This window comes from Poecilia reticulata, linkage group LG15 (genome assembly GCF_000633615.1).
Source record: "Poecilia reticulata strain Guanapo linkage group LG15, Guppy_female_1.0+MT, whole genome shotgun sequence".
NCBI lineage: Eukaryota > Metazoa > Chordata > Actinopteri > Cyprinodontiformes > Poeciliidae > Poecilia > Poecilia reticulata.
The window spans coordinates 21,054,023-21,069,279 of record NC_024345.1 but is presented as its reverse complement, the minus strand read 5'-3'; the positions used below and the strand labels follow the sequence as shown (position 1 = coordinate 21,069,279).

The window sequence follows — 15,257 nt, the reverse complement described above, 5'->3', positions numbered from 1 at the left end:
AATACAGGTATAAATATTTATCGCTCGCTACTGCTGGAGTTTCGTCCTCCCTTCGGGTCAGTTCATTAGCAATTTATTTTTGGAAAAATCTATCATTTGTGATGGCACAGCAGAAGAAACAAGATTTAGAGTAGCGGTTCTCAACGTGGGCGGTACCGCCCCTCAGGGGGCGTTCAGAGGACGGCAGGGGGCGCTGGCGGACATTTTTACAAAAGGGGGGCGCTGGGACCTTTCGAGCAATAATTAATACAGAGACTGTATGGCAAGAATAAGCAGACACTATTTCCAGATAAAAGGTAAAATAATATTGTTGAAGTGCCATGGGTTTGTTGAGGCCACATCTAGTACTGAGAATAAATATATCTTACAGACCATAACAGTAAAGAACTGATCACTTATTTATGTGTAGCCTGGTAAAATGAGGAACCCAGACACAAAGTTATAAATGGGGTTTTCTTTATTTCCCGAATACTCTAATAGAATAAGAGTATTGTTAAATTGATTTGGAGTTATACAGAATGGTAAATTTTGGTTAAAGATCTTATAGTGACAGCTAATGTAATAGCAGGAATCAAATAAATCTCTTTTTTTATTGAGTGCATAAACAACTGAAGCAGGCACGCTTCTATAAAAGAAAAAAATAAAATCACACAGACTTCTTACAATGTGGTCAACTCAGTGTATAAAAAAAGAAATAAAATCACAGACTTCTTACAATATGATAAACCTAGTGTAACATTTCAAAATACTCACATAGTAAACTTGGCTTACAACTCAAAATCGCGGAAGATAAACATACATTCAGGGAAATAACAGATCATTGTTTAACTAGAACCAGACATCATTCAACAGAAACTCACAATATCCCAAGACATACCAAGCTCCACAGTTCCTCACAGAGCCCGAACAAGCTCCACAGTTTTTCACCAAAATCTTCTGTTTAGGACCGCAGAAAACCGTTATGAACGTTAGCACACCGTAGCGAGCACAACAAAGCTGCTTCTACCGGTCTAACGGTTTTCACCCCATTCTCTAACGAGCTGGCACACACAGCTCCCCCTGGTGGCCACTGCGAAACAACATCTCGCCACTCGGCTACATATGTTTTTAATTAGATTTGATATATTTATTTTTTCAATATTATTTTTCATGTCAGTGTTAATGTCATGAGGCTGATGACTCCATGACACTTTCAATTTGACTCATTAGGATTTGATTAAGAACCAGATTTGTTCTTTGTAGTTTCTGTCCAGTAAAACTATTAATCTATAATCAATAGACAGGTCTATATAAAGATATAATCCATGTTTCTGTCTCATATTTGTATGGCATTAAAAGGACCTGGAACTTTTGTTTTTCCACTGAAAGCTCTGGTTTGCACAATAAATGTCATGTGGGTGAAGTTTTATGGATGATACTCTGATGTCCCATTCTCCTGAAGGCAGCACAGAGCTGCACCAGCAAAAACCGACAGAAGCACTGAAGAGAAGAAGAGCTATGATTAATGTAGTTACAGTTCTATCCATGTTTTAATGTTGAGGGTCCTGGATAAAGCCGGGGGAGGAGGGGCAGTGGCCCGAATAAGGTTGAGAAACACTGTGCAAGCACAACCTTGTCAAATGAAACTGGTTGTAGATTTAAAGTGTAAATGTACATGGTAAAAGTTAAATTATAAATAAGAGTGAAGCTGAGGTTCACCCAGAAAAACACTAAAGTAATCACACATTTTCTTTCTTTTTTTTGCAGGTTCCAGCAGTTGTATCTGCACTAAGGTTTCCTGAGGTGAGTGGCAGGAAGTTGAGTTAATGATCAAAGTAAAAGATGAAGACAGGAAACCAGCAACAGCTTTTAATCCAAAAACATGAATCAAAAAACATTTAACATGAAGTTAATGATGCACCTTTACTTTAACTGTTCTGGTTCATCTGTTTTAGAGAGCACAAAACTTTTACTGAAGTTTCAATAAATTAGTTTGATTGACATAAAAATAATAGGTGAACTTCCAACTTAAAGCTGTTTCTTAACTGAGAAACATGAATTTATATTGGCACAATATGCCTACAATAAATATAGTTCTGTTTTATGCTTTTATCTGAAAAAACAAGCCATTACTGTGCAGGGGTGTCCACCTCGAAAAGTATTTTCTTTGTTAAATGTTGTTCCCTTAGTAGAACTAATGAAAGGCTTATTACTGTTGAAGAAATTAGGAAATATTTTACAGGGGGGAATATATTTAAAAAATGAAAATCAACAAATAATAACAGACATTTTTATTAAATAATTATTCCATCAAAACGCAGAATTATTCAGATGTGTTCACAGATGCATGAAGTTATTTAAAACATATAATTGTTAAAAACTCTTCCAGTAGAGGGCACTCTTAGCTGGCAGGGTTTTTTTGTTTTGTTTTTTTACTTTTTGTTAAGCGCTATCAAACATCTGGCTAAGGATCTAATTGCATCCAAAGCCTCTGTCACATAGATAATTCTCTATTAAATGTCTTTATGAATTATACACAAGCACATGTTTAAGTAAAGCAGCTTTTTCTACAGACATTTTTACAACAAGATCATTAAAAGCATCATGAATGACATGTCCATCCATCCATCCATTTTCTTCCGCTTATCCGGGGTCGGGTCGCGGGGGCAGATTAACAACATGGTGACTGAGCATGTTCTTCTGGAGGAAATAAATTAATATTCATCTGATTGTAACACATTTAATACTTAATCAAAGGAATCATGAAAATCACATGGAGAACATATGGATGAACTCATCTGATTTGAAGTTTTAAAGTTATTTTCTGATCCTATGTTCCCATGTTGGAGCATTTAGTTCCTTATCACAATACAAAAAACCAACAGAAACAACTCTGTCAGAAATCTTATCCCTGGAGCCACATGTAGTCATTAAAAACCTTAAATTATATATCAGGCTAGCGAATAAAGAAAGTATTGCTTACTGAGTTATTGTTTAGTCAGTTGCATTTGCTGGTAGTAGCAGGAGTTTTACAAGTAGCTATAGAACATTTCACATCTTACCATATTTGCTGCATATTTTGCTGAGGCAGATAAGCCAAAATGTAGAACTCAAAAGAAAGTTCATACAACCATAAACTGAAGTTAAACATGAAATGACAAAAAACAATGATTTCTGTTTACTGCGTGATGTCGTAGAAGACTTTTAAAGTTCTGTTTTTTTAGTGGTTTGTCTTTTTAAATACTGCCTCCTAATATGCTTTCAATGTGTTCATCATCATTCCAACTCGTAAATCTCCTCAATTACTTTATCTGCAGTCTGATCCATGCTGCAGCAGCACAGATGTCCCAACAGCTTATAAATGGGACCTTTACACATGAAAACAAACAGAACCAGGTCCATAAAAGGATTCAGTAGAAAAGTATAAACTATCACTTTGAAGTCAGACAGATGGAATAAAAACGAGCTGGAGACTAAAACAGACCAAATGTCTGTGGAGAGGATCATCTCAGTGTAACTGACCACAAAGAAAACCAAAACCCCCACAGCTCTGCGTTTCTCCTCTGTGGACACAGAGGTGGCAGCAGGAAGCGATCTGATGCTCTGAGTGAGACAGAAAACCATGATGGGGGCCGAGAGGATGGCCAGAGCAAAAACTACGAAAACAAAGATGGGTAAAACATGTTGATAGGCCCTCAGAAACGGAGCAGCTGTAAGACAAACACCCCACATCATGAAGCAGATCAACGCAGAACTTATAGGTTGTTTGATGCACTGCCGCTTTGGGGGGACGATCACAAAATACCTGCAACAGGAGACAGAGAGACATTTGTATCACTACACAGAAGCTATCCCTGCTTCAAACAGAGGAGTACTGATACCTCTCCAGAGTGATGCAGACCCGGAAGCCCAGACTGGCCAACACGCTGCAGTAATACACGGCCACAGACCAGACGGGGATCTCTCTTTCATCCTTTTGTGCCACCCAGACGATCATGGAGCTGAACTGGACCAGATTGGAGACCAGAAGGTTCATGTACTTGATGACAGGAATGTTTTCCAGTCGAACCTGCAGGAGCCAGTTTTTCAAAGACAAATCAGTCTCATTCAAGTTGATAATACAAAAATAAAATGTTAAAAATATCATACAAATCCTCAACAATTAGTGGTACCCCACATAGAGATGTACAAAAAGCCATGCAGCAGGATATTCCAACACTGTAAAACCTTTACAAAACTCCAATTTTTAATTACTAAACTTTTTTAGTTGGCACATAATATGAATTAAAAAAAAATCCCACTCATATTTTTAAAATTTTCCAGTTTTATTGGGATGTCAATAGGATGTCAAACAGACTAATTTATCTTTACAACTATTGAAAATGGACAAAACCAGCAAATGCTCTTCAAGTAAAGAAACCAGATACTGACTTTCATATTTAGTCAGAAAATGGGAACAAATTTTAACTACCTGCCTCAACTTGGTCATGTCTACTGTCAGGGGAATGAGGAGAACAATTAAAACATCTGAAACTGTGAGAAACAAACCTTTATAAGGAAGGTTTTGTCTTTCTAGCATGGCCTGGGAGCAAAAGGCTAAAGGAAATAAAGATCTTTATAGATCTTTATCATAGTTATTATAACAATCATTTGTTTTGGAGTGAGCTGACAAAAGAAAAAACTCTGCTCCACTAGTATGAGGACTCTTAACAGGACACATGTCCTCTGGTCAGACTGGACTAATTTGTTGGACTGCATAATTTTATCAGTAATACCCAGTCAGTAAAACTCTGTGTCAGTAAGCTTTAGTTGAAAGAGTGAATGCAAAACTTTGATAGTGTGAGAAATAGGTGAAGACTGGAGTCTGGAAGTATGTGAGGGAAACCAACCTGAGCCAATGTTAGTAGAAGTCAACAATCTTAAGATTGAGCATATCCGTGTAAAACATCCAGGTAGGTCATTTGTGAAAGACATTAGGAAAATGTGGAAAAGCACCTCATGCTCATTATAAAGTACAGAAGAAGGTCTGTGATGCTGTGGGCCAGTTTCTCTTTCAAAAGTCCTTGAAACATTTTAGAGTTCATGGAAGATTAAACTCTTTGATATGATATGTTAATTTAGATTATGTGTAGGCACACAGGAACAAAAGAGCTTAATATTAAGGCAATATGATTGTTGATATCTACCATGCAGCACAACCCGATGATCAGAACTGTGACAGGAAGGCAGAACCGAATGTTGAGCCACATGACCAGATAAACAACGTCAGCATGATCCATCTCCTGTGTCGGTTTCTGAAATAAGAACATGTTACATCAGCAGGAAGGATGAAAAACAAGTCACACATGTTCCTCACAGACATGAAACAAGATATTTAAAAATAAAAATAAAAATTTAATTAAGTAGAAAATGAACACATTTTAGGATGAGATCTAATATAAAAAAGTGCAATAAAAAGAGTGTAGCATAATTCATATTCCATTAGTCCCAAATGTCTTAAGGAGACTCTGTCTCTTCCAGCTTCATAATGCATAATTGAGTTCAAACGAATTAATGATAGTAATAAAAAATACTAACTGCTTCAATAGTACAAATAGTTAAAATAAAAGTTCTTGATCTAAATTGTTGCTTCATGTTGCAAGAATTACTTATTAAATCAGATCTTAGTAATCGTACTGGTAAGTGGTATTTAATGAATGAATTGTTTCAGCAGTAATAAATTGATATTATAAGTATGGCAATAGATGGTGTGAAGGCAGAGCAGGGAGCAAACAGGCAGGTTTAGGAAAGGAGACCAATAAACATGAAGGAAGCTGTGGAGGAAGTATTCAGAGGCTCAAACATCATAATAGATTAAAAATGCACCAAGATTACAAAGTGAGAACAAAGTAATTACATGTAAAGAAATGAACCAAAAAGATGAAATCTAAGATGTAAAAAATAAATATTCAAATACAAAAAAATTAGAACAAAAACACTGTAGGATTGTGGCAGTTTTGGCTTTTAAAATTCTGTGATAACCGGCTTAAATGTTAAAAACACATTTTACACTCAAGTCTCCTTATAAAAGGTTAAAATAAATCACTTTTTTTTCTTTTGCATTGCAGTCAGTAGAAAATGTCTAATTTTGTTTCTGTCTTCCACATTATCACTTAAAAACAATCATTGACACAACAGTAATTTACATTTTCCAAGCACTAAGTTCCTACCTCCCCTCAGACGTCTTCCTGCTTTGTTCTCCAGTCGCTAAGTCTTGAGTTTTGCAGATCTTTTTTATTTTTTACCTAAAGTTCATCAGGTAATTAACAACGTCAGTCCTCACTGGACACTATATACATGTCAAAGTCAGTTTCAAACAGTTTTCTGCACCAAAATGCTTTTTCCTCTATACTTACAGAGCATCAGTGTGGTGAGACGTGTGGCAGGAAGTTGAGTTGATGATCAACATGCAACCGAAAACATTGAGCAGAAATAATTTGAACAAATGCATATATTTTAAAATTCATGATGTTTATATATTTATTGAAAAGATTTCATGCATACGCTAACATTTCAATAATATAAACAACATGCAGTCAACACTTGTTTGAGGAAATATACTTGTGACAGTGCAGAGGTTCAGGTTCCCGCTGCTTAGATACAAATGCAAAAACAGCCTCAGATGTTTTTCTACTTCTGTGGTTTCTTATCAATCATTTTGCAGATCAACAGCAGGGCTTTCGCTTTAAGAGCAGCATAGCTGTGTTTGAGTGGAGCATGAACTTAAATACTAACTGCAATAAATAAGCACAGAGGTAAAACTGGTGGTAGTTGCAGATGCAGCGAACAGTTTAGCGTCCAGATGGATGAGGTTTTAATGTGACTTAAAATGTAATCCTTTATTTTGATGTTTCTGTAAAATCTCTTAAAATATTAAACATGTCCTACATGTCTATGGATACATGGCGCATTCTGACGCATGAATAAAACCAATAATCTAGATTGCTTGAGTTTTTTGTTTCCCAAAAGTTATTTGTTCTTAACAGTAATATGATACAAGACTGCAAAACTCGTAGGAAGCACAGCAAAGTCATGCCATAAGCATCATGTATCGAAACGGCTTACAGGTGAAGCTTTCACATGTTCCCTACATTCACACCCAACAACTTTCTCACAGATTAAAAAAAAGAAACCAGAACCTTTTAGCATTACCAACAAATTCTGTTGTTTTGTACACATTTTCCAATCGCTGCCACATTTGGATAATTGAAAAATGCCTCAGTGCGTCTAATTAGACATTATGTAATTTATTTTTGAAGACCAGATGGAGAAAAATCACCAATAAAGAGACCAGTTAAAGCAGGTTCTGGTTCCTTCAGAGCTGAACAGAACCGGGAACACACAGCAGCAGAGTGTTGGTGTTCACTGGGAATGCAAAGTGTTCACGTCTTCAGACGTCAGCAGGGGAATCTCACTCACTCAGTCTGACCAGTCAGACCAGTTACTGCAGCAGGAAGCAACCAGCAGCTCAGTTTCTTCTCATGACTCCATCATGAAACATTTTTATTGGAGCTTTTTTAATTTCTCATGAGGATTTCATAAAACTGCCTCTGATTTCACTGCACACCTTCTGCTTACTGGTGCTCTGAAAAATGATAGTGTCTCTTTATATTTTCTCTTATTAAATGACCCGACTTCTTGTCATATAATTAAATCCAGTGTAATTCTACTTCAGTTCCTCAGAACTTTTTCACTGACATTAACTTAATAAATGAGCTTTAGTTTTCAGGATGCTGCAGATCTCTGATGGTTTTCATTTTTTTTAAGTCCAGATGGTTGGGAAACCAACCAGAGCCTTATCTGTTACCAGAACTGGCTCTGTTTCTTTAACTAAACATATCTTTGTTTCCCCCATCATAACCAGTGATGGACTTAGAGACATGATTATTTTAGATGTGTTTAGTGAACACAGACTGTAACAGATCATGTATGTATGTTTTGGGTTTTACAGTCTGTACCATCGACCTGCTGACACAGAGAGAAACCGGGTCGGCTCCTTTTCCTGGTGCTTGTCCTCTGGTAGAGTGGACAATAGAGGCTGGATCCAAGAAGAGATTTGTGTTTTTGAAGTTTGTTGAAGGCTGCACAGTGGCGCAGTTGGTAGAGCTGTTGCCTTGCAGCAAGAAGGTTCTGGGTTCGATTCCCAGCCTGGGGTCTTTCTGCATGGAGTTTGCATGTTCTCCCTGTGCATGGTGGGTTTTCTCCGGGTACTCCGGTTTCCTCCCACAGTCCAAAAACATGACTGTCAGGTTAATTGGCCTCTCCAAATTGCCCCTAGGTATGAGTGTGTGTGTGCATGGTTGTGTGTCTCTGTGTTGCCCTGCGACAGACTGGCGACCTGTCCAGGGTGTACCCCGCCTCTCGCCCGAAACGTTAGCTGGAGATGGGCACCAGCACCCCTCCCGACCCCACTGAGGGAAAAAGGGTGCAAGAAAATGGATGGATGGATGAAGTTTGTTGAATGTTCTAAATGACATGTAAAATTACAGTAATAAAGTGAAATTACAGTAATACCATCACAACAGAATGATAGAATAAACAAGAAAAGGAGGGAAGTAGAACTTTTCATGCATGTGACATGTGGTTCAAACTTGAAGGTTTGTTGTTCCAGAACTGCCCTGCTGCTACCTTCCTACCTGTCAACCTCCATCACAGGTGATGCTCCGCCTCCTTCCAGTAAGCAGATCACCTGTGTCTCTGTCTGTTGTTCACAACTTCTTCAACTCTTTGGATCATTTGAACAAACTGTAAGTTTGCTATTTTCCTTCTTGAACTGTGTCTCCCAGAACCTTCCGGTTTGTTTGTTTCTGCTCTCTGATATCTGGAAAAAATGTTACAATAATTTTTTATTGTTAAAAACAAATCTACCAGAGACAAGGAATAACTTAATTCTGAATCTGAATTATTTAATTAATGAATAATTGTTTGCAATTTTTTTTTTGTTTAGTTTTTTGTTTTGTTGTTTTTGTTAAGACCAGAATGTTTTTATTTCCTGAAGGTAAATGTCATCTGTGATTCCCAAACTCCATCAGTCTTTCCAGTCAAACTGGTATCATTTAATTACTTTGTCATTCTTTAGTTTGTGTTTTGGTCACAGAAAATTCCAAAGATTTCTCATGGTTCCTTTTACAAAATGGTACATTTTAGTTCCAGTCACTTTATAATAATAGTAATAATAGTTGTACATTTTATTTATTTTATTCAAAGATTATGTCTAAGTAGCAATGATAAAAAGAAAACATTTACTGCTTATAAAACTCCTCCCAGCTGACATGTCAGCTGGGACCTGACATGTGTCTTTGTTTGTATTTGCTGATTTAAAGTCACCTGAAAACTAGCCAGTAATTAGCCAGTAATAATGAATCTGTTGCTGTGAACCCTGATAATCAACTGAAATGGTGTCACATGTTGAAATGAGTCAGTGTGGTGGACTGAAGATTCCAGAGTGAATCAGTGTCAGTGAATGTAAATGTTGCTCCATGTCTTCATCTAGTGGACTGATGGTAGAAGTGCAACAGCTGATGCAGCTTCCTCTGCCTCTCTGCTGTCTGACTGCATYCAMCTGACACTGATATGAAGCAGAGAAGAAGAGCCAATCAGAGGAGGAGCAGCTGATCTGTTTCCAGCTCTAATGATGTAAAGATGATCAGAGCTGATGAATGATGTGTGTTTCCTCTGCAGGTGAAGCTAGAACGTGTGTGTGAGCTGAAGTGAATTCAGTAGCATGGATCAGTGTGAGGACAGAGAGGAGGGAGTGCCTCCCTCTAAAACCACTCTGTGTGGGGAAGATGAGAGCCGGAGGAAAGGTCAGAGGTGAGTCAATGGGATTTCCAAATGAGTATGTTAGAAACAGAACACCAGGAAGAAGCTTTATCAGTTTGTTTGTGGTTTATGTCAATAGAAGTCAGAAAATTAAGTCAAGTTTAAATTTAATCGATGGTCAGCTCAACGCTAACATCCTCAAACAGTTAATCTGGAAATTTTATAGAAAAATTATTTTCTGACAGTGTGTTGTTTTGGATTTTAAGAGTGGCTCAAAATAATTACTATTATTGAAAAGTAAAATTAATACACCACAGAATGTGTTGTGTTTTTTTTGCAGGATCCACCCAAGTCTCAGATCTGAAAATGTTCCTGAAACATCTGTGTTGTTAAAGAGTGAAGGATTAGAAAACAGTTCCAATGACTTTCAGTCCAACCAACCATCTGCTGCTGAAAGGTGAGTTGGATGCAACATCGCAAGTTTTTAAAAAGAGTGGAGATGAGTTTTTATTCCAATATGTTTGTTTGTTCAATTTGTTCTGAACTATTTGAATTAATCTTCATTCTTATCAGCATCAACATTATTCTCAAAAGCATTCCTTATAAGAAAATCTTTGCAATCCCATAATCATTTGATACTGTGAACCGTCATACTCCAATCAATGTAAATCCATAGTTTACTCCATCACTGCAACAACCAGAACAATGGACTTTTTGTAGTTTTTAAAGGGATTTTCATCTTCTGTCGTGTCCATGATGGACCAGGAGTCTGTTATCAAAATGTTGCTAGTTTGTCAAACTGGCTCAAACCAACTCTTTAACTTTGAGGACGCAAAATTCATTTACTGCCTAATATGTCAATCCCATTGCAGGTATCACAATGAACAGTTAATTAGTGTTGGACTCATAACCTGTCAGTGGTCTGAATATTATACCTGATCAATCTATGTTTCTCTCCCTAAAAGCTACACAAATTACGTTAAGGAACATAATCCAGGATGATGTAGATTTGCTCTGAGATTAGGTGGACAAGTTACTGTTAAATGTTTTTCCTGATGCTGTCCACTTTGTCAAACATTTGGTAAAAAGTCTATTTGTATCAGCCTATCCTGGCACTTGGTGGACTAAATGGGCTGTACTGAAATATGAATTTCCCTTTGGGATTAATAAAGCAAATTAATTCATTTATTCAATTATTATTTTTATAATCACCCATGACTCAAAAGATCATGGAAACAATGCATATCTCCTTAAGCTAAGGTGAACAGATAGTATTTTTAGGATGTTCATTAAAAGTCCAAATATAATATACACAGTACTCATGGTATGATTAGATTAATGTTTTTTTTAACAAAATAAACATTGTCATATATCTCTCAGACACTTGGTCAATTACACTGACTGTGAACTAGTTTTGTTAAAATCTTACAATTCATGAAGTACAGTACATCTGAACTCTGTCCCTGGTGATATCCAGAAAGTTTTGTTCTGCCAGTGCACAACATGTACAGCTCAATGTATGTTGATCAATTTATCAATACTTCTTTTGGTCCTGTACAATTATTCATGTATCATCCCCATATGTGCCACAATTCTCTAAATTATTAGTTATCAAATGAAAAAAATATATATCACACATTGTTATTGTTAAAAAATTATTTCATGAATACAATTAATCTGCGGTTTACTTTTAACTGTGTGCATCATGTACAGGCTATTTGTGGGTGTCTCAATAAAATCTATCAGCTCACAACCCATTTAGATCAAATAGTTTCTATTTTCTACTTCTGGACAAACTATATACTAAATCTGTGGTATGTAAAGAATTAGCATTATCTTATGTCCAAATGAAGTTTACCTGTAATCTCAATATTGATTAGGTTTGATATTGATGGTTTCTGCTGTTGTATCTGAACATTGCTGATACAACAATGAAGTGGGTTTAGACATAATTGGCATTTTAAAGCAAAAGTCAAATCAGTACATTCTTTTGTCTTGAGGTATTGAATGTATCGGAAACAGGAATGATCACTGTCAGAAATAATACATTAAAAAATCTTTACATTTTCTGAACAATGATGATTAGTAATATTCATTACAATCATTCTGATTCTGTTTTTAATATATACAGAGCTTTACATAGATGTTCTGGAAGAATCCATCAAAAACAAAAATGTGCAGATGAGCCTGAACCCAGCTGTTTGTCCTTTAAAAGTAATTTATCAAAGGACATGGGCCTATTCTTTAACACTTCTGGATCACCATCATCAGAAAGGTAAGCTGAATCCAACTGCTGTAAATGTGCAAACTGTGTAAGTCTGAAATATTTTTATTCCAACATGAGTTTAACATGAGGTGAGATGTTTTTCCCACATTCATAAGTGTAGTGTTGTGTGTCAGATGTTCTCCAGAACCGCAGCAGTGAAAATGTGAGGAAATTAACTCTTCTACACTGTGAAACTTAAATCACTTATTATACAACACATCAGTTAGGAAAATGTATTAAAAATACAAAATCTGACAAGTGCCTCTTAATATGACATTGGTTCGATCATATCCCAAAATAATTCAATTTAAAATGGATACAAGAAAATTAAACAACTCTTAATTTAAGTAGTTCAAATATTGAAGCATCTATGTCTGATTAGGGTCATGATTAAACAAGTGAACAACTGTTAAATAGCATTTGTCAATGTTCTTCATTATGTTTAAATGTCTACATTGTCTCAACCATCAGTCTTATTCATCCAGAAAATGTTCATTACAGTCATCTCTGTGTTGTAGAGTTGGCTGAGTGACACTCATCTGTTGAATAGAGCTCTGTGTTCTACATCATGTGCAGTGATTGTAACTCAAATTTTCAGATGATTTGGGATTAGCAAAACTTAACAGAATGTGCTTATTGGGTTTTTTTTCTGTCAGGGCCCATCAGAAGCTCAGAGCTACACATGAACCTGAACCCAGTGGTGTGTCCCTTAAGAGCAACACGTCAAAAGACATGGGTGTATTCTTTAATTCATCCCTTCCTCGACCATCAGAGAGGTGAGCTGTATCTAACTGCTGTAACTGTTTAAGTCTGAAATGTTTTTATTCCAACTTCTGTTTAACATGAACTCAAGTCTTTTTACAGTATCTGAATGTGAGACTTACTCTTTTCTGCATTGTCCTAGTTATAAGTCAAGAATTTGCCTCTGACGCAGTGTTACAACCCAGCTAAGCCAGGGGGTCGGAGAAGTAACATTAAAGAAACCATTAAGGGTTTAACAGATGGGGTTTATTGCTTGGTTTTAACAAAACAAAAAGGTGAAAATCAACAACAATCAAGTTAGGGTTGTATAACCAAAAGTACGAATTAAACAAAATCCACAAAACAATCAGAGTTGTAAACCAAAGATCCTAAAAAACAAAACTGGACCATAAAGGTTAAACAAAAACAATCAAAGTACAAAACTCTACTAGGTAGCTAGAAGCTTATGTACAAAAGCTATCTAGGCTGGCAACAAAGTTTTCAAAAAGCTCACAGAAAGACAAAGCTATTATAAAGCAGTCAGACACCCAATAACATGGTAAGCTCTCTCAACAAAGAATCAACCACACCTTCTCCCAGGAATTCTTGGATTTAAAAAGGGAGGCCTCATCAGGGATTGGTGGAGCTGACAATTGATGAGCCAATCAGCTCTGTTGTAGGCCTCAGGGAGTGGCACAGGAGGATGAGGGCTGCATCCACCTAAAGAAAACATACAAGACCACTGGCCATAACATGCAGTTTGTCTTTGGAGATGGGCAGTGTCTACATTTATTCTGATGAGAATAGTAAACAGATAAACTGCCAAGTCCTCTCCTGCAACACAACTTTACAGGAGGGGTGGCAGGTGACAATGTCGCACAATTTTTAAAATAAACAAATAGAACTTTTTATGCACATGACATACCTGACAAGGACAGTAAAGAGAATAAAAACCACATTAGCGTCCCGCTTCGTGTCCTACAAAGCACAAAAGCATATAGCACAACAAAAGTCAATCCATGTTGCTTTAAAGTCATAAATTCACTTGAATATTCACATTCTGGGAGGAATTTGTGTATTACAATGGTGAGGATGATGCAATTGCACTAAATAAATCAATAAATAAACTGGATGTATTTAGAAGAAAAATGACCAGTACCCACTTATCCCTCAGGACACGTTTACAAAAAGTGAAAACCTAAGGGATGCAAAGAATTTAACAAAACAATGCCACAGAAGAAGAAATATAGCTCTTAAAGTTGTATGCTTACAACATTCATAATGGTTTCCATGGCTACAGTCAGGTATAATAATTGTCTGCTCACATGCTTCTCTTGTTACATAAAATATCTACGTGGGTCTGCAGCTCACTGATTGGTTCTTTGTTTTGTTAATGAGAAAACTGGAGTCTTTACTCCCTCTCCAAATAAAGGTCTGAAAAGTATTGAATCCATAAATATTTATTCCCTTGCACAATGACATTCCTTTATAAGTCTGATTAATATACAGTCCAAGTGTGTGTAATGTATTCCTGAAATAAATGCAGCTCTTCTGTGAAGGAATCAATCTATGTGGAAAACTTTATCAGGAAAAGAAAGAAAGAAAAGACATGCTGTAAACAAAGTGAACTGAGTTGAAAATGCAACAAAGTTCTTGAGCTCCTGATACTCAATGGCATCTTTAGGACAAGTAAAGCTTCAGATATCAGGTCATGGACTATTACAATATTAGTCCCTGTATGCACTGATTTAATAGTGCTATTTCTTCCTGGTTCCTCCACAGAGTGGACCAGCAGAGCTCAGAGTTTCCCAGTGGTCCATCTGCCCAGCAGCATCAAACACAGCTGGACTCCATATTTATGGTCTGTACATGAACAACCACTACTGTTCCATGGGTTCTGTTCACAGTCATCTCCATGCTGCACTTTGTAGACCAGAGGACCGTCAGTCTGTCCAACATGGATCTGATGTTTGGCTCCATGGTTTCAGTCTGATGTTTCCTTCTTATATTATTTTGTTCCAGCTGCTGGAGGACAACATTGTCACTTTTGTGAAGAACGAGCTGAAGAAGTTCCAGAAGGTTCTGAGTCAGGATGACCCAGAATGCTCAGAGAGTCAGAGAGATGATGAGGGGTTGGAAGGTGATGATGAAGAGCAGAGGAGGAGCAGCAGAGAGGCAGTGATGAAGATCACACTGAACTTCCTAAGGAGGATGAAGCAGCAGGAGCTGGCTGACCGTCTGCAGAACAGTAAGAGGATTTCTACAAAGATTTAACCTGAGGGAGAAATTACACAGCTACTAATGTCTGAAGACATGGAATGGAATAACATTTATTCAAATCATTTTTAGAAGAGGTTTTTTTTCCCTTGGTTGATTGTACTTTTTGTGTTAATCTAGAAGATCCTGCAGTTTGTCAACGTCAACTTAAATCTGGTCTGAAGAAGAAGTTCCAGTGTGTGTTTGAGGGAAT

The 15,257-nt window shown here is 36.9% G+C and overlaps 1 protein-coding gene across 1 annotated transcript; it reads right to left on the bottom strand.

The window, feature by feature from the left end:
- Positions 1–2,678: 2,678 nt before the first annotated feature.
- LOC103477173 (uncharacterized) lies at positions 2,679–5,352 on the bottom strand. The gene is made up of 3 exons (XM_008430109.1): positions 5,166–5,352; positions 3,861–4,048; positions 2,679–3,784 (listed from the first exon to the last, which is right to left on the bottom strand). The coding sequence occupies exons 1-3, from the start codon at positions 5,286–5,288 to the stop codon at positions 3,256–3,258; spliced, it is 840 nt and encodes a 279-aa protein (XP_008428331.1). The 5' UTR covers positions 5,289–5,352; the 3' UTR covers positions 2,679–3,255.
- Positions 5,353–15,257: the final 9,905 nt, after the last annotated feature.